Genomic DNA, 25,426 nt, shown 5'->3' on the forward strand with positions numbered 1-25,426 from the left:
AGTCCCTTTACAGGCTGGAGAGATGGCTCATTGGTTTAGAGCACTGACTGCTCTTCCAGAGGTCCTGAGTTCAATTCCCAGCAACCACATGGTGGCTCACAACCATCTGTAATGGGATCTGATGCCCTCTTCTCCTGTGTCCGAAGACAGCTACAGTGTACCCATATATATGAAGTAAATAAATCCTTTTAAAAAGTTCCTTTATAACGAAAGTAAAGTGAATACTTTGAAATATTAAATTTCAAATGAATGAATAAGTGAAATAATAAATTAATTTGTTAAAAGAGCAGGAGTTGGGGACGGGGGCTGCAGCTCAGTTGTAGAGTGATTTCCTAGTGTTCTAGGAGCCTTGAGCTCAGTTTCCTGTGCCACATGAAGCCAAGTGTAGCTCACACACTCCTGTAATTCTAGCAGTTGGGGGTGGGAGGCAGGAATTCAAGACTAGCCCGGATATACAGTGTATCCAAAGCCATCCTGAGGTTAGGGAGAACTTGCCTCTAAATAAAAAACAAAACAAAACAAAACAAAAAAAAACCCTCAAAATTAAAAGGCTTTTCAGTTGTTTTTCATAAGGGCTAACTTCATGGGCTGGAAATAAAGTGTGATTTGCTTCAGCTCTCATGTCTGGAGCACGCAAGCGCCTGGCACAGCTCTCCACAGCTGATGGCGCCTTCTCTAATCCCTCGGCCAGGTTGAGTTTCATTGAACTGTTTTCACTGAAGCCTGCGAGCCTGCCTTTGCCTGCTTACCTGATCACAGGAGTGCTTCTAGTTCCCCCGAAAGGCTCCTAAAATCCCCGGGTTCAGAGGTAACCCAGGAGCCACTGAGGGCTGACTGTCAAAGACCACATGACTAGGCCATGTCTGGGCAAAGCAGCCCCTCCCCCACAGCTCACCTGCAGAGTCGTAGTTCAGCCTCCACTTGTCCTCAGAGGACGGTCGGTCTGGGCATGGGACGATGAAAGAGAGGACAAACACCACAAAGAGACAGATGAACAGGGAAAGGAAAAATGCCACCGTGCGACACCGGGACAAGCGAGAAGGCACAGGCTTGTTCTTCAAGTTGTCCTCGGTTTTTGGTAGGTTTCCTAGGTTTTCCTGTGACTTTTTGTCCTCATTCTTCAAGGGATGTATTTCAGCTTCTAGATCCTTGTCATCCATCATTCCGAGCACATTCCAGAGCTTAACCTGCGGTCACTGAGCAAGAAAAGAAATGGGTAAGGCGGCCGTGAGCTGTTACACCAGGCAAATTACAATATTATCCCCCGCCTTTTTTCTTTTCTTTTTTGCTAACAGGAAACAAACTATTAATTAGTATTATTGTACGTGTCTAATGCATCCCCGCCACAGCACACGTGAGCTCGGAGAACACAGCACATGTGTCTGGGTGGAGACAGGTCTTCTCCTCTACTTTCTGTGGGTTCAGGGGCTCGAACTCCCTGGGCCATCTCACCTGCCCTGTCCTGTTTTTGTTTGTCTTGAGATGATGTCTCTGTCTTAGGATTACTATTGCTCTGATGAAACACCATGGCCAAAGCAAGATGGGGAGCAAGGGCTTAGCTAACTTCTCTTTCCACATTGTAGCCTGTCACTGAACGGAGTCAGGACAGGACGCCAACAGGGCCAGAACCTTGAGCAGGAGCTGATGCAGAGACCATGGAGGACTGCAGCTGCCTGCTTGCTTGCTTCCTTCTTTCCTCCCTTTCTTTTCTTGTTTTTGATTTTTTGTTTGTTTTGAGACAAGCTTTCTCTGTGTAGCCTGAATGTCCTGGTCTACAAACCAGCTGGCCTAGAACTCAGACATCCTCCTGAGTGCTGGGATTAAAAGGTGTATTTAGGGGTTGGGATTTAGCTCAGTGGTAGAGCGCTTGCCTAGGAAGCGCAAGGCCCTGGGTTGGGTCCCCAGCTCAAAAAAAAAGAACCAAAAAAAAAAAAAAAAAAAAAAAAAAAAAGGTGTATTTAGCCTGCTTTCTTATATAACCCAGAGCACCAGCCCAGGGATGGTCCCACCCACAATGGGCGGGGCCTGGTCCCATCAATCACTAATTAAGAAAATGTGCCAGGGGCTTGCCCAATCTTTAGGAGGCAATTTCTTAATTAAGGCTCCCTCCTCTTCTCCAACGACTCTAGCTTTTGTCACCTTGACATAAAACTATTCAGGACAACTGACCCTTTGTCAACTCGACACACAAAGGCATCACTATTAAGTCACAACCTTTCCTTTCTTGTTCACCCACCCCCTGCCAAATTACACATTAATAAAAAAACACACAATATAAAACATTTCACAAACTTTAAAAGTCCCACAGCTTTTGCAAATTCAAACACTTAAAAAATTACCAGTCTGTTTTAAAATCCAAATTCTCTGTAAAACTCCAAAATCCCATTTTAAAAAATTAAAAATCTCTCAACTGTGGGCTCCAGTAAAATAAAAAACAAACTAAGTAAGTACTTTCTTACTTTAAGAGGGAAAAAGTGAGTGTGCCTGGGGGGGAAGGGGAGGCACCAAGGGAGGGGGCAGCAATCACTGTTCATCCCAGCAGAATCAGTTTGGTCTACAGAGTTCCAGGACAGCGAAGGCTACAGAGAACACGGTCTCCATGAGACAAGCAAGCAAACAAAACAAACAAGGGAAGAAGCAGGGCGCAGTCACAGTCTGAACGACGGTGTAAATAACTCAACATCCAATGTCTGGGATTCTTCCATGATCTTCTGGGCTCCTCCAAGGGGCACACGCGACTTGTCTGCTAAGCTCCACTCCACCGAGGCTGCTGTTCTTGGGGGATCTTGGTGGCCATGTGGCATCTTCAAAATGCTGGGGTCTTCTGTGGCAACTGGGCGGCACTCTCACTAACAGCTTCTCTGGGCTTACGTCATGGTGCCAAGCCTCAACTTCTCTGCATGATCCCTCCAATCCTGGGCCTTCGACTGCTACAGAGGATGCACCTTTCGGCAACCGCCTCTCCTGGCCCCTTACAGTGCCAAGCCTCAGCTGCTCTCCATGACCTCCTCTTCATGCCTTCAAAGCTGGTTCCACCTTAATGACTCTTACGCTATCAAGTTCGGTAGTGCCAGCCTGAGGTATAACCTTCCTTGGCTGCCTCTGGAATACAGCTTCCCAGACTTTACCTCGGTGAGGCTGGAGGCTGGTCTCTTCCTAATCCTCTCCAATTGCTCAGCTCCAGCTGACCAGCATCAATTGTCCCAATAAACAAAGGTTCTCCTTTAGTGGTTTTTGTCTCGTTAATCATGGCTGATTCTTCAGCTCCAGCTGACCAGACACCGCAGCTTCCTCACACAGAAAGGTCCTCTAGAGTCCTTCCTTCTAACCCCCGGAGCTGGGGACCGAACCCAGAGCCTAAGCGCTCTACCGCTGAGCTAAATCCCCAACCCCGAGTCCTTCCTTCTGCTAGAGCCAAGCCCCACCCGCTCCTGAGTCAGGCACGCAGATGGGAAAGGGGAAGTGTGCCGGTCTGATGGAGCCAGCACCCTCACAAATGGACTACCAAAAGATCTGTCGGAAAAAGGTTTGCTCGAATGGAAACATTCTCTTCAGGAGGGATGGGGAGGCAAAGTGGAAACTTGCAAGATTCTAAAGGACCCTTCAGAGCTTTACAGAAAAAAAGTAAGTAGCTCTCGGAGATGGAGACTGTGACCAGCCAAGTGCTCAGGAGAACCTCAGACCTGTAGGGCTGTCTGAGTTGTGGGGGAGGGAGAGGCTTTCAGCAGCTTCTCAGTCTTGCTGCTCCCGTGACCTCTCACTCATACTCTTGTTAGGAACAAGAAAAACTTATTGGACCACCCCATTCTGGGGTGAGTAGATGTTTCCTCAGAAAAAGTCTGTCACATAATGTAGGGCAGTTCTGATGCTAAGGTCCTGTTCACCGATTAGTTCTTGATCTGTCAGTAAAGAAGCCATGGGCCAATGGCTGAGTAGAGGGAAAAGGCGGGACTTCTGGGCCCTGGAGGCGAGCAGAGAGATGCAAGGAAGGAGAGAAAGAGTTTGGCTTCTAGGGAGAAAAGTTGGCCAGTCGTGTGAGATCTTGAAACGGTGGCCACACAGGTCCCTCCTACAGGTGGGCAGTCTTGTGGGGCATCTAGCTGGGACCAGACGTAACTGAGCAACTCCAGTTTATGGTAGGTGGGAGGTGCAGAGCTGGGAGCATTGATAAGGGCACGATGGCCTCTTTAATGATGCCCAGCAATTGTGCCAAGGCGGCAAGCTGAAAACGAACAACGTGTGTCTGTGTCTTTATCCATGGACTCAAGAGAAGCTGGGCGGGGGCTGGCAGCCCAGTCCATTTCCAGTTTAGATGGGGTAGCAAAAGTTACACGCAACAACTTAAGATCTAGACTCTAATTTTAATGAAACTTTTTTCATGCGATAAGTTATCACTACTTAGTCCTGGCTGGCTGGGAATGCACTATGGAAGATTAGGTTTACCTTGAACTCAAAGAGATCCACCTGCTTGTGCCTCCCCAGGGCCAATTTAAGATAATACTAATTAAAATAATATTAATTATTTTAATACTGGGCTGGGCAGTGGTGGCATGCATCTTTGATACCGGCACTCAGGAGGCAGAAGCTGGCTAATCTCTGAGGGTTCAAGGGCAGTCTACAGAGTGAGTTCCGGAACAGCAGGGCTACAGAGAGAAGCACTGTCTTGAAAAACAAACAAACAAACAAACAAACACAGAAATGAAATCTGGAGTGAAGGTAGGTTCTGGGGGCACAGCCTTGCTCCTAAGTATGTGACCTGAGACAATGACCTGATTTGTCTGCACCTCAGTTTCCTCACTGGTAAATGAGGTGCATCTACTTTAGAAGACAATAAAAATGTTTATCTGTTCTGAAACAGGGTCATCCGTAGTCCAGGCTGGCCTTCACCTCCCTATCCTATTTCATTCTAGTGCTAGGATAATAGAGTTAAGATGGAGAGCTGACATGTGGGTGCTGTGAACTAAACCTCTGAAGAACAGCAACTTCTCTTAACACTGACCAATCTTTCCACCTCCGTGGTTTCTGTTCTGTTTTGAGATAGGGTCTTACTATGCAACTCAGGCTGGCCTCAAGCTCACAATCTCCACTGTACAGGGGTCACAGTCAAGTGTTATCGTATCTTTCACCACAAGCGAAATCTGCGTACGTTCTCCTGAGTACTGAGCGCTCACTTCTTGAAGGTCAGAAGAGGCATTCCTATCAAAGGTAATGAGCTGAACACAAGGAAAATCAAACACTGAGTCACGCCTGGCACCTCATTAAGCTTGGGCACCTGAGACGGGCAGGGCGGGCGGGGCAGTGGGCCGCACGGAAAGATAACCAGGAGAAAAGTCAGCAACTGCAGCTGGCAAGGGTCAACGCGGGGCCCACGGGCGAGGTGAGGGCCTGGAGCAAGCAGAGCTTCAGCAAGCCGTGCCACGAACACAGGGACTGGAAATGGGTAAAGCAGAACTGTTTCTGGCAAAGCAATGAGGCCCAACTGAGAAGCCGCGAGCTAACACTTTGAACTCTATCTGTAACGCTCTGGAAGCCTTTCTCTAGGCAGGGACCTCCAGCCTGAGTTTGGCGGCCATGATCACCTGTCGGAAGCCAGAACAGGTATGCTGCTGTGTGGATAAGCTTCAGACACCACGCCAGGCATGGTGGCTTCTACCTGTAACATTGGTGTTTGGAAGACTGAAGCAGGGGGACTGTCCTTGTAGACCAGACTAGCTACAGAACCAGACCCGGTCTCAAAAACAACAATACCTTCACACACTGGGTGCCAGCCAGGGTGCTAGGAGTTTGAAAACATAGCCCATCTGTCCTCAAGGTCCGAATTTCCCAGACCTACCTGGTGGGTGGGGCGCCTGAAGGCGTGTTCACTAGACGATTCTGGACAACTGCTGGGGCGTCTGCTCATTGGCCTCGGGAGGTCTTTGTCTTCATGAGCCCAGGCAGACCTAAGGGGTTGTAAAGCCTTCAGTAAACGCATTTCAGGTCACCGATGTCTGCAGCAGCAGCTCCTGCCACAGCGATCCACACTACAGCCACCTGATGCAGTGGCCCAATTTATCTAATGGCCCCTAAGAGTGAGGTCTGAGTCAGGATCGTGATTAATGTTCTCCTAGGTCTCGCAGGAGCAGCCAGGTGGAGAAGGGCTGTTGAGAGCCTGCCCTTGTTTGCCCATTCCCATTAGGCACCATTAATTTAGCCATTACTGTTCCTCCAATCAGAATGGACTCTGTTCTCCTCACTGCACACTGGGCCTCATCTCCTTACTGCCAACCAGGAAAGGTGCACAGAGGGAGAGGGGAGAGGGGAAGGCCTCGCTTTAATCAGCTCAGCCAATGTGGGTGTGGAGTTGTTCCTTTTGGCAGGAATTCTCAGGAAACTTTGTGGCTCCAAGTACAGACCTCAAGATACTATATTTGTGTGTGTGTGTGTGTGTGTGTGTGTGTGTGTGTACACTGAACCTCGAGACCTTGCCTACCCGAGCCATAGCACTTAAACGCTGAGCTACAACACAACCCCTCTTTCCCTCTTTTGTTTCTTTGTTTTTTTTGGATGGTGGTAGTTTTGAGACAGGGTCTCACTATGAAATACTGACTGGCCTGGTATCATTATGTAGCCCAGGCTGGCCTCAAACTCAGAGAATCATCTGCTGTTGCCAAGTACTGGTCTAAAGGCAGGTGCCAGCCTGGTCTACAGAGTGAGTTCCAGGACAGCCAGGGCTGTGACACAGAGAAACCTTGTCTTGAAAAAAAACAAAAACAAAACAAGGAAGACTAGCTTAAAAATTCTCAGTAAAGGGGGCTGGAGAGATGGCTCAGTGGTTAAGAGCACCGACTGCTCTTCCAGAGGTCCTGAGTTCAAATATCCCAGCAACCACATGGTGGCTCACAACCATCTGTAATGGGATCCGATGCCCTCTTCTGGTGTGTCAGAAGACAGCTACAGTGTATTTATATACAAAATAAATAAATAAATCTTTACAAGAATGTCTTTCCTTTAAAAAAAAAAAATTCTCAGTAAAACCAGCGGTGATCCCACATCTGTAATCCCAGCGCCTGGGAGGAGGAAAGGGGAGGGAAGGGGGTTAAGTCATCCTCGCTACTAATTGAGTTTGGGGCCAGCCTAGGCTATCTATGTGTGATCCTGACAGAAAATAAATACATAAAAGTCCTCAATAAGGGGCTGGAGAGATGGCTCAGTGGTTTAGAACACCGACTGCTCTTCCAGATCACAACCATGGTGATCACATGGTGACTCACAACCATCTGTAATGGGATCTGATGCCCATTTCTGGCTTGCAGGCAGAATATTGTATACATAATGAGTTAAAAAAAATCCTCAATGAAATAAAATCCCAATCAATCAGCATAAACTCTAAAGAGATTAAATATGTGTATTTGTAAATTATTTTTTTTAAGCTGGTTCTCACTATGTAGCCCTGGCTGGTGTGGAACCCAGAGATGCACCAGCCTCTGCCTCTCGAGTGCTGGGATCAAAGACACTCAAATAACAGGTACTCACTGTGCCTAGGTAAGTAACATTCTTGTTTAGTTTTCTTTTTCCCTTTTAGCACCATCAATACCTTTTTATTAGGAATAAGTGGCTTAACACAAAGAGGACACTTAAGTTAGAAAATTATAAAAATACATTGCCAGACACCAAAGGCATCCAGACATAGTACCAACTACTCTGGAGGCTGAGGCAGGGGAATGCTAGAGTTCAGAGGTTTGGAGCCAGCCTGGACAACAAAGTGAGACCCTGACTCAAAATTCACTGAGAGGGTTAATGTTTCCGGGAGGGGCTGCGGGTGCCACTTCCTTAAAGAAGACTAAGCTTTCAAGTAGAAACAGCAGAAGGAGTCAGAGCAACAGAGGAGGGAGCTGAGGAGAAAGGCCTCCTAGCCTCAAACAGAATTGAGGAAAGTGGCAAAAAGTCAGGGACTCCCTGTGCCTGAGATGACAGTGACTCTTCCATATCGCTGGTTAACCACCTCGCTTTCCCGCCATAGTGTCCGTCACCTGCCACCCATGCCTAGAACTAAGTGTTGTCTCAGGGCCTGTTGCACACTGTAATGACCTTTGGTGGGCAAAGGCTGAGCGTGTAGCTGACCAGGTAGATGCTTGCCTGGACCCATGAATCCCTGAGTTTGATCCCCACCACACACACTGGGCATGGTGGTATGTGCTGTGAGTCTGGGGAGCAAAAGCATCAGAAGTTAAAGCCATGCTCACCTAAACAGCAAGTTCAAAGCCAGGCTTTAAACTGACTACACAAGACACCACCTCAGAAAGAAAACAATAGGAGTTGCTTGAAGGCCTGTGGGGTAGACCCTTGCCAACAAGTGTTACAGTCTGAATTTGATCCCTGGGCTTCACATTGTAGGAAGAGAAATCAGCTCCTGCAAAACTGTCCTCTGACCTTCACACACACACACACACACACACACACACACACACACACACACACACACACACACAGACACACACACACACACACACAGACACACTCACCCACACACCCCCACCCCCCCACCCCAGCTATTTAAGAAAAAGAAATAAATCGGGGCTGGAGAGATGGCTCAGTGATTAAGAGCACTGACTGCTCTTCCAGAGGTCCTGAGTTCAATTCCCAGCAACCACATGGTGGCTCACAACCATCTGTGGTGAGATGATGCCCTCTTCTGGTGTGCATGAAGACAGCTACAGTGTACTCATAAAATAAATAAACAAAAAAAAAAAAAAAAAAAGTGGGAAAAGAACCCAAAAAAAAGGAGAGAGTGGAAATTTACCAAAAAAAAAACAAAATGGGTAAGGGGAAAAAAAAAAAACCAAAAAAAGGGACCCAAAAAAAAAAAGGGAAAGGGGGGGGGGGGATTTAAGTCAAGGGGGGGGGGGTTGGCCAAGAAGGGCAAGGCCCCGGGTTCGAACCCAAGCTCCAAAAAAAAAAAAAAAAGAACCAAAAAAAAAAAAAAATGAAAAGAAAATGTGTGGGGTTTTGGCTGTGGCTCAGTGGCAGAATATCTGCCTAATATTTAAGAGGCCAGGGGTTCGATGCTCATCACTTAAATGTTTCTTAATCATAAACATGGCTGTAGAAACGGCTCAGTGGTAAAGGTGCCTGCTGCACAAGCCGGATGACCTGAGGGCAATCCCTAGACCACAGTGGGAGGAGCCCATCCACTGACGGTCAGGCATGTGCTGTGGCTTGTGCATAAGTGAACAATGACGATGATGGTGATGGTGATGATGATGATACAGTAAGAAAAACTATGACAGCACTTCAACTTGCCTGTAGGATTTATTCTTGTGTAAAAATAGTTTCTACAGGAGGCGCTAGTGAGTGGCATTTGCTCCCACAGTGTAGGGCAAAGGAGGGGAAGTAAGGCCTTACTCCGCTTGGGCATGGAAGGAGTCCTCAGAGTCCCTGACACAGGCTGACTGCCTGCTCTGTCCTGCCCTTGGGTGGTGAGACGTGGCAGCTGCTGCATCGTGCTTTACAGACAGGAACAGAGGCCTAGAAAGGGGAACTCACTCACTTGTTGCTGACAGCCATTGTCCAGGGAGCAGCACGGCTGCATGAGCCATCTCCAGATTCCCAGGCGGAAGCTAGACCTGACTCTTGGGCAAAGTGAGGGTGGCCTGGGAACGCACCCACTAGACCTAGAAACCTGGAACCAAGAGGCGAGCTTGTGACGAGGGACACAGGGTTGGTGAGTGAGGGACACCTCATTGTATTATTTGTGATACTAGAGACTGAAGTGAGGGTTTCTCGTACAGGGGCCCAGTGGTCTCCACTGAGCCACAACTGTAGTCCTCTGTGGGCACTGCATTCGTGTGCTGCACAGACACACATGCAGCCAAAACACCCATACACAATAACACATAAACTCAAAAAAGATAACAAATGAATAACTCAGTAATGGCCCAGGCAAGACAGCGCATGTCTGCCGTCCTAGCAACTGAAGGGTGGAGGTGAAGAGACCGGGAGCTCAACATCAGCACCGACCTCCTTTACACAGCAGGTTTGTACATGAAGCCTTCAGTCAAATGAAACACAGGCAGTCTGGGAGAGAGGAGGAGAGACAAGCACCAGCTCACAGGCAGTGGGGCATGTTTAGCAGGCTGCAAGCCGTAGTTTTAATCCTGTTGTGACCTCCAAAAAGAGAAAGTCATGATTCTATGTTACTCAGCGTCCATCTGGAGGCTGAGCTGAGTGTGAGCTCGGCCACAGGGGCATGAATGCTGTGCTGGAGGGGTCAAGGCTTTGGAATACTGGCTCAGACATGAAACCTATTTGTGTATTGCCTTGTAAACAACAACACTAGACACTTCCCTGCCGGCTATTAAAGCCTCTGCAAAGTATTTGGTCTGGAAGCATTAGGAAGGCCGCTGGGAATATGGTAAGCAGATTTCCCAGTAAATCCCGATGAGACAGAGGGAAAGAGGATTAAATAGTCACTATAGTAAAGATTATGGAACAAAATGACCACAGAAATGGCTTCTCCCAAAAGAGAGAAGTCAGGCGTGGCTGGCCCATGTGATCCCAGCACTTGGCGGGCATGGGCAGGAGCACCAGAGGCTCAAGGCTATTCCTGTCAACACAATGAATTTAAGGCTAACTAAACAGATCAAACCCTGTCTGAAAAATACAAGGCCTGGTGTGGTGGCACAAACCTTTAATCCCATCATTCAGGAAGCAGAGGCAGGTAGATCTCTGGTGAATTAGGACAGATTCCTCTTTATAGTGAATTCCTATGAGCTACATAGTGAGCTTCCTGTGAGACTTCTTTTATTTTTCAAAGTTCATTTAACGTATGAGTGCTGTGCTGCATATACATCTGCCTGCCTGAAGAGGGCATCAGATCCCCCTAAAGATGGTTGTGAGCCACATGTGGTTGCTGGGACTTGAACTCAGGACCTCTGGAAAAGCAGCCAGTGCTTTTAACTGCTGAGCCCCTGAGAGATTGCCTTAAAGTAGAGAAAGGAAGGAAAGAAGGAAGGAAGGAAGGAAGGAAGGAAGGAAGGAAGGAAGGAAGGAAGGAAGGAAGGAAGGAAGGAAGGAGGTCCTGAGTTCAATTCCCAGCAACCACATGGTGGCTCACAACCATCTATAGTGAGATCTTGGGCCCTTTTCTGGTGTGTCTAAAGACAGCTACAGTGTACTTATAGATAGTAAGTAAATCTTAAAAAAAAGATAAACCTATGGATTTATGCTGAATTGGACATAAATATATAATTGAATCCTATCCACAACTGTTGAATTTTGATTTGGATTTCCATACATCAGAAGTGTGTTTTCTTTAAGTTCATTTATTATCGTTATGTATCCCAATGCAGGCACGTGCTGCAGAGCATGTGTGGAGGTGAGAAGATAACATTTAAGAGTTGCTTCTTAGCCTGGAAAGATGGCTTAGCAGTTAAGGGTACATGGTGCTCTTGTAGAGAACCTGAGTTCAGTTCCCAGCACCTGCATGGCAGCTCACAACTACACCTCCAGTTCCAGGGGATCCAGTGCCCTCTTCTGGCCTCCATAGGTACTGCATGTGGGTGGGTCACAAAAATACGTGCAAGCAAAACATCCATACACTGATTTAAAAAAGAAAGAAACGGGGTTGGGAATTTAGCTCAGTGGTAGAGCGCTTGCCTAGCAAGCACAAGGCCCTGAGTTCGATCCTCAGCTCCGGAAAAAAAAAAAAAGAAAGAAACAAACGAAAAGGAAAGGACACAACCACTCCTAGGTACGATGGAGGAGAAAATTTATTACAGATATGTGGTAGAGCATAGGCAGAGGCAGGGACATTTGGGAGAGGGAGAGTGGTCCTGACCCTGAGTCACATGGGAGACAGGGAGGGGTAAAGACAGAGGGGAACCAAGTAGAGCAGCCAGGAGGCCAAAGGTATAAAAGGGATAGGTAACTGACACGGCTGGGTTATATAAGGAAGAGCGTCTTGGGGAAGGGCAGCCCAGCCCCTGAGCTGGAGAGCAGGGTAGAACTGAGGGATACTGGGAGAACCTGGAGGCCAGGTCTGCTTTAACATGTTAGATAGGTACCTCAGACCATGGTCCCAGATTTGAAACTTAACACACATAATTTTTAAAAAGTTTAAAACCTTATGTTCTATGTGGATGAGTGTTTGCCGGCCTGTCGTGTGTGCACCACATACACCTGGAGGCCAGAAGACGGCGTTGGGTCCCTTGGAACTGAAGTTACAGGGGTTGTAAGCTGCCATGTGGGTGCTGGAAATAAAACCCAGGTCTTCTGGAAGAGCAGCTGGTACCATTTCTCCAGTCCCATAAGTTTTAATTAAAAGCAAATAAACAAAAGAAACCAAAACAAACAAACAACAAAACAGGAAAAGGCGGTGGTGGTGAAAGCCTTCAATCCTAGCACTTGAACTCAGAACGCAGAGGTGCGTGGATCTGAGTTTGAGGTCAGCCTGGCCTACAGAGAGAGTTCCAGGACAGCCAGGGCTACACAGAGAAACCTGTCTTGAAAAAACAAGAACAAGAAAAGAAAAAACTAAGCCCTCCTCCTCTGGCCTGCACTGGTTAGACTCCAGTCACCAGGCTTGTGCGACAGGCACTTTAGTTGCTGACCGATCATTTTCTTTAAAGATAAAGGTGCTCAACTAAGCCAGATGAGCCTGAAACGCCTGTATAGTCAAGGGTGACCTTGAGCTCCTGATCCTCCCAAGTGCACCCCGCTGAACTCTCCATTTCTAAGCTTTGCCTTCAGAGGACACTGCCTAAGTGGATCATGGCTGGGAACTGAAGCTGTTTTTCCAGTTCAGGATAATGAGGCCCACCCAAGTAGTCACAGGTATTGGCAGGCTCTTCCTTTCAGGGCTGAGCAGCCCATGCTGTGGAAGCTGCAGCAGTTAGCTCAGACGTGCACTGAAAGATATTTGAGTTGTTTCTACTTTGAGCTATTACAAATAAGTCACAGTGCATATAAACATATCAGCCCCGGGCTTCTGAATGCTGCTGGACTAGCCGTGTGGTCACTGCTGGTCATGCCCAAAGGCCACAGTCCTCATCTAGACACAGGCTGGCTTCACAGGGCTGTTTTTATATTGGAGTCTATAACAAATGACTCACAGAAGAGATTTTAAATTCTACCTGGGATGTCTTTGGAAATTTTAAGGCTTCCCATGGAAAGGAGCCAGTAGACAGAGACCTTGGGAGGTACTCAACAATAAAGTAAAAGAACTTCAAGGGGGGTAGGATTGCCCAGTGGGTAAAGGCACTAACTTGAGTATCCCCGGAGAACTGAGTTGGATCCTGGGAAGTGAAGGCGAGAACAGACTTCACAAACCTTGGTTTTTTGACCTCCACATCTGCACCAGAGTACATATACTCCCTCTACATGTAAAAAAACACACACACACACACACACACACACACACACACACACACACACACACACACACACACTAAATAACAAAGAGCTCAATTAGCTTGCCTACTAATTACTAATAGTCTTCCAAGGCCTAAACGTCTTTTTTTTTTTTTGGAGCTGGGGACTGAACCCAGGGCCTTGCGCTTGCTAGGCAAGTGCTCTACCACTGAGCTAAATCCCCAACCCCCTAAACGTCTTTTTAAAAGAGATTTATTTGACGTGGATGAGTGTCGTCTGTCGGAATGGATGGATATACACCGTGGAGATTAGAAAAGGGTGTCCAAGTCCCTGGAACTAGAGTTATAGGTGGTTGTGAGCTGCCATGTGAGTTCTGGGAACTGAAACAGGGATCTCTACAAAAGCAACAATTGTTCTGTTTGTCTGTTTGCTTGTTTGTTTTTAGAGACTGGGTCTCACTATATAGCTCTGGCTGTCCTGGAACTCACTTTGTGGACCAGACTGGTCTTGAACTCACAGAGATCCACCTGCCTCTACCTAGAAATGTTGGGATTATAAAAAGTAAAGAGATAAATACTTGGGGGCTGGAGAGATGGCTCAGTGGTTAAGAGCACCCGACTACTTTTCTAGAGGTCCTGAGTTCAATTCCCAGCAACCACATGGTGGCTCACAAACATCTGTAAAGAGATCCGATGCCCTCTTCTGGTGTCTGAAGACAGCTACAGTGGACTTATATATAATAAATGAATAAATCTTAAAAAAAAAAAAAAGATAAATACTTTGTGGAAGATGTGACCTTTTTAAAAATGTAAGTATTTTGGCTGTCTGAATGAGATACACGTCCGTATAGCACCTGCCTGCTTGATTCCCACAAGAGCTGGAAGAAGCAATGGATGCCCTGGAATCGGAGTTCCAATGGTGGGGAGCTGTGGGCACTAGGAACTGAACCCAGTCCTCTGTAAGAGCAGCGAGGGCTCTTCATCACCGAGCCGTCTCTCCAGTCTCACTGTGATCTTTCTTTACGTTTCTGTTCTGAGAGAAAACTAAAGATTCAAGCACTGGGAAAGACCCTAGGCCTAAGTCAAAGAAAATAATGTTCTTTATCTCTAAAACGCCCCTGATCCGGACAGATGGAGGGAGGTGGCTTTTCTTCTCCCCCACCAAAAGACAAGGAACGATGTCTCATTCTCATCAACACTCACTTCTCCCAGAGTCACAGCCTGGCGTAAGGGCAGGGACGACTCTGCCCTGAGGTACAGATGGGCATCCTTATGTGAAGGCTGGGAACATCACTACCACCTACTGAGATGCTTGATGTAGCCAGGCACGCACACAGACCAGGGCGTGAAGGCTGGCGGACTGATGAAATAAAAGTCACCCTCGTGGGGTTGGGGATTTAGCTCAGTGGTAGAGCGCTTGCCTAGCAAGCACAAGGCCCTGGGTTCGGTCCCCAGCTCGAAAAAAAAAAAAAAAAAAAAAAAAAAAAAAGTCACCCTCGTATTAACAGACGCTGTACATCTGCGTAAGGCAAGATGTCCAGTTTCATACACAGGACATTACTATCCAGGTACAGGGAAGTCAAGACAACACTACACTATTTTTACAGTATCCTTTGATTGCAGAATTAGTTCCAAACAAAAGCTAACTTAAAGCAAAGGAAACCCTTCAGGAGAGGAGGTGGAGTCAGAGGTTCACACAAGTTCAGGAGGAAGCAGCAGCTGCCCGGGGGCGCCTTAGCCAGAGCCTCCAAGCCTTCATCTTGTGAGGCTGTTTTGCTCCAAAAGACAGGAACCTTTTGTTTTGTTTTGCTTTGCTTGTGGATGGAAGGATATCATTAATGGAGGGTTTTTTTTTTTGTTGTTGTTTTTTTTTTTTCAGTAACTCGGGGACATAGTCCGAGAACTGCCAAGCCACTGGCCTTCTGCAACTCTTTATTCCCAAATAATTACTGGCTTCTTGAAAGCCACCCTCTGAGGTCACTTCCCTTTTCAGAGTGGAGAAAAACAATACAGCATAATTCCTTAGCAATGGAACCCCAAAACTCAGTGCTGAGCAGAGACCACAGTTTACCAAGGATCACTCAGGCTGACCCTGGTGACAGCTTAAACAGGGAAAGGGACAGTTGGTGAGTTCATGGCCGCTAAACGCCCTCCACACAGGATTTAATTCCCTGCTGCAGAAAGAGCGAGTGCAGGCTTAGCTTTAGTATGTGAAAAATGAAAGGGCTGCTGAGAAATTCCTTTATGGCACCCATAAAATCAATCCCTAAGGATTTCCTCGGTGGGACTCTACTCAGACACCAACAAATATAGTTATTAAGGGCCTCAGGAGCATCAAAGCCAATGCCAGCCACTTCACATTTCACTCGGCTTTGCAAACAGCACTGAGAGTGGCGCAGAGATGTGTCCTTCACTGCCACAGAGGTATTCGTGTTTTCCTTTGCTGTGGTCAGTAATAATACCTGGAGGACCGACCAGACAAAGCCTCCCAAGGCATGGCTGCCAAGAAAACCTGGTATGGATTCCAGCTCGATGAAACTGAGCCAGGTACTGTCCCTAAGCCGCTGCAGAGTCTATACTAACAACTAGAGTCTGGACATTTGGTTATTAGGAAAACAAGACCAGACATAGTGGTAAACACTTATAAACCCAGCACATGGGAGATAGGGCCGAAGGCCTAAGGATCGGGATCAGCCTTGGCTACATAGCAAGTTCAGGGCTAGCCAGAGCTACATGGGATCTTAAATTAAAAACAAAACAAACAACTCCCAAAGAATCCCAGCTTTACATTAGGACTAAGTTTCTACAGTTTCCTAGATGGCTCAGAACTTCTGGCATTTATTTTATTTATTTAGTATGTAGTATCTGCCTGCATTTATGCTGCAGGCCAGAGAGGGCACCGGATCCCATTACGGAGGGTTGTGAGCCACCGCTTGGTTGCTGGGAATTGAACTCAGGTCCTCTGGAAGAGCAGTTCCTGCTCTCAACCTCTGAGCATGTCTCCATCAGGCATTTTTTTATTATGCATTTATACAAATACAAAATTTACATTTACAATACAGTACAAATACAGCATTTACAAAATCAAAGTTGTCATGGAGCCCAGCAAGCTCTGAAGACCCCTGTCTCGCAGTATCACATATTCAAACTAACTTTATTGAGACAGAGTCTATTCATAACCCTGACTGTCCCGCAATTCACTATGTAGACCAGGCTGGCCTCAAACTCACGGGGATCAGCCTGCCTCCTGAGTGCTGGGATTAAAGATGTGTTCTACTACATCTTGATCTTTATTTTAAATTTTTTAAATATTTATTTACTTTTGAGACAGGGTCTCACTGTGCATCCCTGGCTGGCCTCCAACTCATTAAGTAGTGCAAGTTGGCCTTGAGGTCACAGAGAGGCACCTGCCTCTGCTTCCCAGGCTCTGCGATTGAAGGAATGTGACCTCGGCCTAATTTTAATTTCACAGGTAAAAATAAAGAAGCACATTTGGCACTAGGATGCCAATTTGCCTCCACTTCAATAAGTGCTACAATTACACGTAAACAAAAAATTGTTTTAAAATACATTTCTTAGCAATTTATTGTCAGGGCTGCAGAGATGGCTCGACCGTTAAGAGCACTGGCCGATGCTCTTCCAGAGGACTCAGGTTCCATTCCTAGCACATGCATGACGACTCACAACCACCTCGAAGTCCAGTTCCGAGGGATCCAACACTGTCTTCTTACCTCCACAGACACTAGGAACTCATGTGGTGAAGAAACATACTCACAGAAAAAGCACTCATGTGTATAAAATAAGGAAATATAAAAAAATACAGTAGAGAAGAACTGAGAAAGATACCTGATGTCCATTTGGCCTCCCAATGCACACTCAAGAACAAGTATAAACATACACACACACACACACACACACACACACGTTGAAGTACTAGGAGTTGGGGATTGAAACCAGTGTTTACTTCACGTCAGATAACCATCTAATAAGCAACATTCCAACCCTATGCTATGTATCACATAAGTGGGCAAACAAACCAGGATCACTCTGAGGCAAGGCCGTTGCTATGATGGCTTTTGAAGCCAATTACACCCTGGCACCATGGACTATCAGGAAACTGTGCACTCTTCCAGGCAAGTCCCTGCCACGCCTGTCCATGCACACAGGCGATCATGACCTGGGTAAAAAGGTTGATTGTGGGGCAGAACAATAAAATTGTGCAACAGCTCCTTCAGCTCATAACGTGGGAGGTGCAGGAGAGAAATAAAATATGCTTCCCCTTCCCCAAGTGCTCTACTCTAAGTTGCTGAGAGTAAGAGAGTCTGTTTGCTTCACATTTATAGAGGGTTTGAAAACCCATGCCAGACAGAACAAATGGTAATGGTAATTGTACTGATATCTTAAAGTAAAGGGACACACGGACACACGAGAACACATATACACATACAAACATACACACGGGCACACATATACACATACAAACACACACACATACACACGGGCACACACATACACATACAAACACACATACATACACACGGGCACACACATACACAAACTCACACATGCCCTCTCACACAGACACACATGATCTCACATAATCTCACATGCTCTTTCTCTTGCGCTCTCACATGCACTCCTACATGGGCACACAGAGCCTGGATCATATACCCCTCCATTTCATTCAAGTCTCATCTTAAGCATCAAGTCTTAGAAAAGTTTAGTTTGACTCTACTGACCATGGTTAACCTCATGCTACCCCAGAAATATACCTAGTATATTTCTTTTAAAATGAGAGGGAGGGAGGGAGGGAAGGAGGAAAGGGAGAGCGAGCGAGCAAGAGGGCGCACGCACGCATGCCACTCAGGGCCTTGCACGTGCTAGGCCAGCATTCTATTACTGTGACATGCCTCCCACTCAAAGCCTTCCATGCATACTCATCTTCTGCCAGATCAGCAGCTGTTTAATGGAAGAAAGACATCTATGGCGTCCCACAGGCCACACAAATATCATTGGAACCATGGTGGGCACAAGACGATAAGGAGTAAGTCTGGACACAAAGATGAGCAAGATAATTCAGTCTCCTTGTTCTAGAGCCTAACAGTATACACACAGGTAATTAAAAAATGTATTTACCGGGCTGGAGAGGTGGCTCAGCGGTTAAGAGCACTGACTGCTCTTCCAGAGGTCCTGAGTTCAATCCCAGCAACCACATGGTGGCTCACAACCATCTGTAAAGAGATCTGATTCCCTCTTCTGGTGTGTCTGAAGACAGCTACAGTGTACTTAAATATAATAAATGAATAAATCTTAAAAAAAAAGACAATTATTATTAAAAAAAATGTATTTACCATCTGGGCATGATGGCACACATTGGTAACTGAAAGACCCCAACACACACACACACACACACACACACACACACACACACACACACACACACACACACACACACACAATCATATGGAGCTGAAATTCAGCCTGGGCTATATATAGCAAGATCTGGTCTTAAAAAAGATCAAGGGCTGGAGGGATTGCTCGGTGGTTAAGAGCACTGACTGCTCTTCCTGAGGTCCTGAGTTCAATTCCCAGCAACCACATGGTGGCTCACAACCATCTGTAATGGGATGTTCTCTTCTGAAATGTCTGAAGACCAAATACAGTGTACTCACATAAGGATAAAATAAATAAATCTTAAAAAAAAAAAAACAACAAAAAACAAGGTCAAGGCTAGGCATGGTGGTACACACATACCTTGATTCCCAGAACTCAGGAGGCAGAAGCAGGCTGAGATCTGGGTGTTTAAGGCCAGAGAGGCAGACAGGGCAACAAAACAAGTGCCAGGATAGCCTGGACTGTTAAAAACAGAAATCCTATCTGGAAAAAACAAATTAAAAAAAAAAAAAAGAAACAAAACAAAATAAGAACAAGCTGGGTATGGTCACACACACCTTTAATCCCAGCAGCTGGGAGGCAGGTGGATCTCTGAATTCCAGGCTGGCCTCAAACTCAGGTCCAGAATAGCCAAGGTGACAGAAACCCTGCCTTGAAAACCAAAACCAGCAAAGGAAAGAACAAAGAATGTCTTTTACACTGTGTGGCCAGTGCCACCTCCAGGACTGCTCCCTGTATTCCAACTGCATTCCAACAGGAGATACTTGAGAGAGACACCCACAAAAACCCAGCCAGGCGGCACCCGGCTTTCCAGCTGAGCCAAGCAGATATGAGACAAAGATAGTTAGTGTTCAGTTGTTTACAGGGAACCACCACTGACTCCCTCCACAAAGCGCAGTCTCAAAGGACAGAGCCTCAGCCATTTCTCAAAGGGAAACGAATTTTAAGGTCATGGTTCCCTGCTGAGACAAAAAGGTTCCCAGCACATACAGGCCTGATGCTCAGAAGAAAAATGGCCTCAGATAAGCCTTACAGATTAGCCCAAGGAATAAACTTTTCCCTGAAATCTAGATTAGCTTTATTTCCTGCAATTCCTCCATAAATCAGTATTATTCCTTTTTCATTCCTGTATTTAGTAGGGGGCATATTAAGATAAATTATAACTCTAATTTTGCATTAATTTGCTTTATGTTTCACATAGATTTATTTATAATTTTTTGTTGTTTGTTTCCTGTTTTTTGTTTGTTTTTTTACACAGGGGTCTCATAACCCAGGCCGGCCTTCAACTTGCTATGTAGCTGAGATCGACCTCAAACTCATACCTGTCCCTCCCCAATGCTAAGACTGTAGGCTGGTGCCACCTCACCTGTACACCATATCATCTTAAAAAATGTTTATAATGCACATATCTATACATTCACAAAAGCAGAGAGCAACAGCTCTGTGAATCAACTACCAAGACCGACTGAGGTGAACAGGTAACCTATGAGCTAGCATGCTTCTCCAGCATGCTCAACCTAAGAACACCCTAAAATATACTCCACTTCAGAGATGACTCACCCCCAACTGTCGGCATCGATTTTCTGGTTATTTAGCTAAGAGTCAGCATTTTCCGTGTGTGTTATATCGTGACAACCTAAGTTCCTAGAAGGAGTTTACAAAGGAGATTGGGAGCACATCACATCAAGCATATGGGTTTCAAGATCAATTTTGGGTGAGATCCATGATAAATTTTGGAATGCTTAATAAGCCCTGTAGCTTCTAACCTGTCAGTCTGGCTCCTCCTTCTTTGTTTCGTTCTCCTTAATATGTGTGTGTGTGTGTGTGTGGGCACACGCATGCCACAGACAGAGCACATATGAAGTCAGAACAACGTGCAGGAGTTGGCCCTCTCCTCATGCCGAGTGGGATCTAGGGTTCAAAGTCGGCTCACCAGGCTTGGTAGCAGGTGCATGCACCTGCTGAGCTGTCTGAGCAGCCCTGGGTCCGCCTCCCGGAGACCACATAGGTTATATTTTAAAACCTCTCACAGTGAATCCCAGAGCTTTCTCTAATGTTCCCAAAATATCTGCTGGTCATGTTACTCCTGCTACAATTCCAGAATGACTCATCGCCACTTTGGAACAAAGTCAACACCTTGGATAACTCCAGGTCTTTCCATCCCTGGTTCCTGTCTGTCTGTCTGTCCAGTGTCATCCTCCCCCTGTATCATACCCACTGTTGGTTCCCATCATACTGCGGCTCTGCACCTGTCCCTTCATCTGCCCTTACCCCTCTGCTCCTACTCTATCTGCAAAACCCTGATGTGCCCAGAATCTACTGGGACACTTTCCCATGATGATTTACAGCACTGTGGTGTAGGGCGCCTCTCACATCGCTTTCCACAGATATTTCCAGAAATTAAGAACACACACTTGTCCTTGCTTCCCCACCCCCCATCCTAGTCCCACCCAAGGACAAGGCAGAATAGTAGCTGGCAGAAAATAGACTTAAAGTACGCACTGAATAAATGTTCTTAATATGATCATCGGCCTCTCTTGGGAGAGTTATTTATTAGCACGTGTGCCTATAAAACACACATGACTTACTAACATGTTATGTTCACTAAAGAAATCTCGCAGGATTGGGACTTTAAATGCCAATTGTAAATTCAGAACGTCAGTTAGATGTGACAGCACCTATGCCTTCATTCTACTCCTATGACCACGTATTTCTCTGTAAGACTAGCTCCATTTTCTACAGGGAGGTCGGCTCTTCCAAGGGCTCAGCATCATCCCTGGGTGCTGAATGCTTCCCTTCCCTGGGAAAGCCCCATACCAAGACCAACCGACCAGCCATTCTCACAGCAATTAAAGCTCATGTGAGTGTTCGGTGGAAGACGTCAGCTGTAATTAGAAAGAGTAAGCACCTCTGCCCACAGGTACGGTCAATAGCAGGATTTTAAAATAAAATCACAAGGGGCAGGAGAGTTGGTTCAGAGCACTGGCCGTGACTCCCCAGCACTCACATGGTGGTTCATAAAACCATCTGTAACTCCAGGTCTGGAGGATCCAACACCCTTTTCTGACCTCCACCGGCACCAAGCATTCCCATGGTGCACATACATACATACATACACACACACACATACACATACATACTTACAAGCAAAACAGTTACACACATAAAATAATTCTGGGGTTGGGGATTTGGCTCAGTGGTAGAGCGCTTACCTAGGAAGCACAAAGTCCTGGGTTCGGTCCTCAGCCCCAGAAAAAATAAAATAAAATAAAATAATTCTGAAAACAGTAACAATTCACAAGCTGGACTTGGTAGCACATTTCTGAGACCCCCAATAATACTTGACAGAGCAAAGAGGCTCACCTCTGGTTTGAGGCCAGCCTGGTCTATATCATGAGCTCCAGGCTAGCCAGAGATAAAAGCAAAACTTTGCCTCAAAAAACTCCATTCCTGAAAGAGAGTTCGGGAGCTGGGGTGCTCGGTCAGTCAGTAGGGTTCTGGAATGGTGACACACAATTCCAGCACTGGAGGACTCATGACAAGAGGATTCTCTGGGGGGTTGGGGATTTAGCTCAGTGGTAGAGCGCTTGCCTAGGAAGCGCAAGGCCGTGGGTTCGATCCCCAGCCCCGAAAAAAAGAAAAAAAAAAAAAAAAAAAAAAAGAGGATTCTCTGGACCCCATATAGAGGAGGGAGAGCCCCAAGTTGTCTTCTCTGACACATGTATACCTGCACTCACACTTGAATGCATGAACACACTTCATAAGCTCTGCTGCATATACTTCCTTTATACCTAGTAATACGGATTGTGGAAGGGAGTGTTAGATTTCCCAAGCTGGGTCAAAGAACAGTGGTTTCTATCTCCCCACTTCCCTTACAGATAACTCCTTATGAGGAAAGACAGTCACCAACAGAAAACAAGAGACAACGAGGACTCCTGCCACTGGTCTTTTTGAGTCCACTATCTTGGATTTGGATCCCCCAAACTGGAGAGAAATAATGGACCATCAACACCTAGGTAGACTATATCTGATTCCCTACCCACTGAAAGTGTTGACTAATAAAGGTTGTTTTATTTCTTGCGTTTATTTGGAGACACAATATGTGTAGCCCAGGCTGATTTCAAACTCAGAATTCATGTCTCAGCCTCAACTTCAGGGATTGCACCACGCCTAGGATAAAGATTGTTTTAAACCAATACACTTCGTGTTTGTTATGAAGCAACACAGGGAGGCAATGGAAGGAGTAAGAAAAAACGCCAATGCAGATGAAACAACGGGCAGCTCAGGGTAATGACTAGCACCTGCAAGTCCCCCATTTCAGAGACTGAGGCAGGAAGATTGCTTCCAGTTCAAGGCAGCAGCGGGAGGAGGCGGCCGCATTAAAAGAACAGCTGAAAGAACTGTGAGGATGGAATACATTGCCATCACCCCTCCTGACCACCTACCTCACTGCTTGGCTCTTAACTTGAAGAACATGAACTGATTCTCACTGATACCAAACATATCGTGCCCAAAGAGCATTAGGATTTAAGGAACTGCAAGAGATTTAACACAAGTCCTCCGGAGCAAAGGGTCCGGAGGATAGGTCAACCCCTGTCGCTCCGGGTCACTACAGCGCCCTCCAGGGAACAGTACACGACGGAGCTCAGATTTGTTTGGCCGAGTTCCTCAGGCTTGAAGGTGCCAGGCCCCGTGCTCTTGCTACTCTGGGAGCGCAACCGGGGCCGACCTTAGCTGTGCGCCTCATTCCGGGAGGCGGGACCCGCTCCAGGCCCCCACTAGCGCATGGCGATAGGACGCAGACCGCTTTGGCCCGAACTAGCACGCGCGTTGAGAGTTACCTCGTCCGATCCTGACCTGCTCTCGGACGCGTCCACGAGATCCTGTTCTTCAGCAAGTGGTACAGGACTGCCGAGACTGGCTCAACTGCGGTCCCTGGAGTCTGGGATCCACATTCCCAAGGTTCCGGGGAGGACAGCGGTTGAACAGGAGCACAGACTACACGGGACAGCAGCGCCCCTCCCCGGCGCGCCCTGGCCCGCCCCGGCCCCGAGGGCAGCGTGCCACGCCCCCACAGGGCCCACCCAAGAGGCCCGCCCCGTAGCAGGCCCCGCCCCAGAGAGGCTGCGCCCCCCCCCAGTTCTGCCCAAGTGGACTGTGCGTCACTTCCTGTCAGCGGAAGAGGTGTACCAGAGCGATTCCCTTCTGCTGTCTGAGTGATTGCTTAGCAACGCGGCCTCTGGGTCTTGTTTTGCCCCTTTCCAGCAGAGACTATCTGTGCAGAAGCATTTTAGCATGATAATGCTGTGATGGCTTAGGCCTCGAGTTGCGATACTAACCTCCAGAAACCATGGTTGAAGGTGAGGTCACCTGACCTGCAGGAGAACCTCACTGAGGCTTTTTTCTAGGTTGTGTATTTGTTCTGAGCAGGTACTGGCCATGGTATTTTCTTTCCTCGATGCAAACGCAGGCACACACAGACATACACTAAGACAGAGAGTGAAGGTAAGAGGACAATTTTGTAGAGTTGATTCTCTCCTTTTGCCTCTATGTAGGTCCTTGGGATCGAACTTAGGATTACAGGCTTGCACAATTGCTTGACAAGGACTTTTACCCACTGAGTCATCTCACGGGACCTTTACTGTTTTCGAGACAGGATTTGATGTAGTTTAGGCTGGTCTCGAGTTCAAAATCCTTACTTTCTGAACTATATCTACTGATCACAGTGATTATAGGCATGTGCTTGTAGCCATAAAATTTTTTGCATCTTACTTTAAAAAAATTTATTTACATATATATACTGTAGCTGTCTTCAGGCACACCAGAAGAGGGCATCGAATCTCATTACAGATGGTGGTGAGCCACCATGTGGTTGCTGGGATTTGAACTCAGGACCTCTGGGAGAGCAGTCAGTGCTCTTAACCTCTGAGCCATCACTCTAGCCCACATCCTACTCTTTTTTTTAATAAAGATTTATTCATTTATTATATATAAGTACACTGTAGCTGTCTTCAGATACACCAGAAGAGGGCATCAGATCTCTTTACAGATGGTTGTGAGCCACCATGTGGTTGCTGGGAATTGAACTCAGGACCTCTGGAAGAGTAGTCGGGTGCTCTTAACCGCTGAGCCATCTCTCCAGCCCCCCACATCCTACTCTTAATAAGGGTTCAACCTCTCCTCTCTCCTCTAGCCCACCACCCAGCAAAGGTAGTGGAAGAGAAAAGTTATTAGGATATGGGGGAAATGGACCAGTTCAGCAATAGTTTTTTGAGAGCAAGCTCCATCTTCTTGGGCAGCAGTTCAGTCCTGTAGCGAACACCAAGTACAATTCAGCAGCTGCAGACCAGTCCTCGAAGCAGGCAAACCCCAGGCACGAACCAGGAGCTACAGTCCAGTCCTTTCAGCAAGCAGTCACCAGGCAACTGTAGTTCAATCCTGAAGAAACTGCTAGGCTCACTGACTGGCCTGAAGCCCGGCCGCAGAAGTGGCAAGCTGCCAAAGGGATCTCACAAGAAGTTCCTTGGCGAGTTTCTCACAATGGCAATGTTACCATGAGGCGAGCTCAACAATGCTATTTAAGGCAAACACATGCCTGTCTTTAGCAAAGAATATTGAGGCAGAGCAAACCAAACCAAAGCTCAGTGCTCCTCTCCCACTGTCTGTGGGGTCTTATTTACATT

At 46.8% G+C, this 25,426-nt stretch overlaps 1 protein-coding gene across 1 annotated transcript in view; it reads right to left on the minus strand.

Moving 5' to 3' along the window:
* Positions 1–23,787, minus strand: part of Fam234a (family with sequence similarity 234 member A) — a 29,804-nt gene extending 6,017 nt beyond the window's left edge. The window contains 2 exon segments of the mRNA XM_032912640.1: positions 896–1,196; positions 23,601–23,787. Coding sequence (XP_032768531.1) covers positions 896–1,163 — 268 coding nt within the window. The 5' untranslated portion in view covers positions 1,164–1,196; positions 23,601–23,787.
* Between the last annotated feature and the right edge of the window lie 1,639 nt (positions 23,788–25,426).

The sequence above is a fragment of the Rattus rattus genome, chromosome 9, assembly GCF_011064425.1.
Source record: "Rattus rattus isolate New Zealand chromosome 9, Rrattus_CSIRO_v1, whole genome shotgun sequence".
NCBI classification, from domain to species: Eukaryota; Metazoa; Chordata; class Mammalia; order Rodentia; family Muridae; genus Rattus; species Rattus rattus.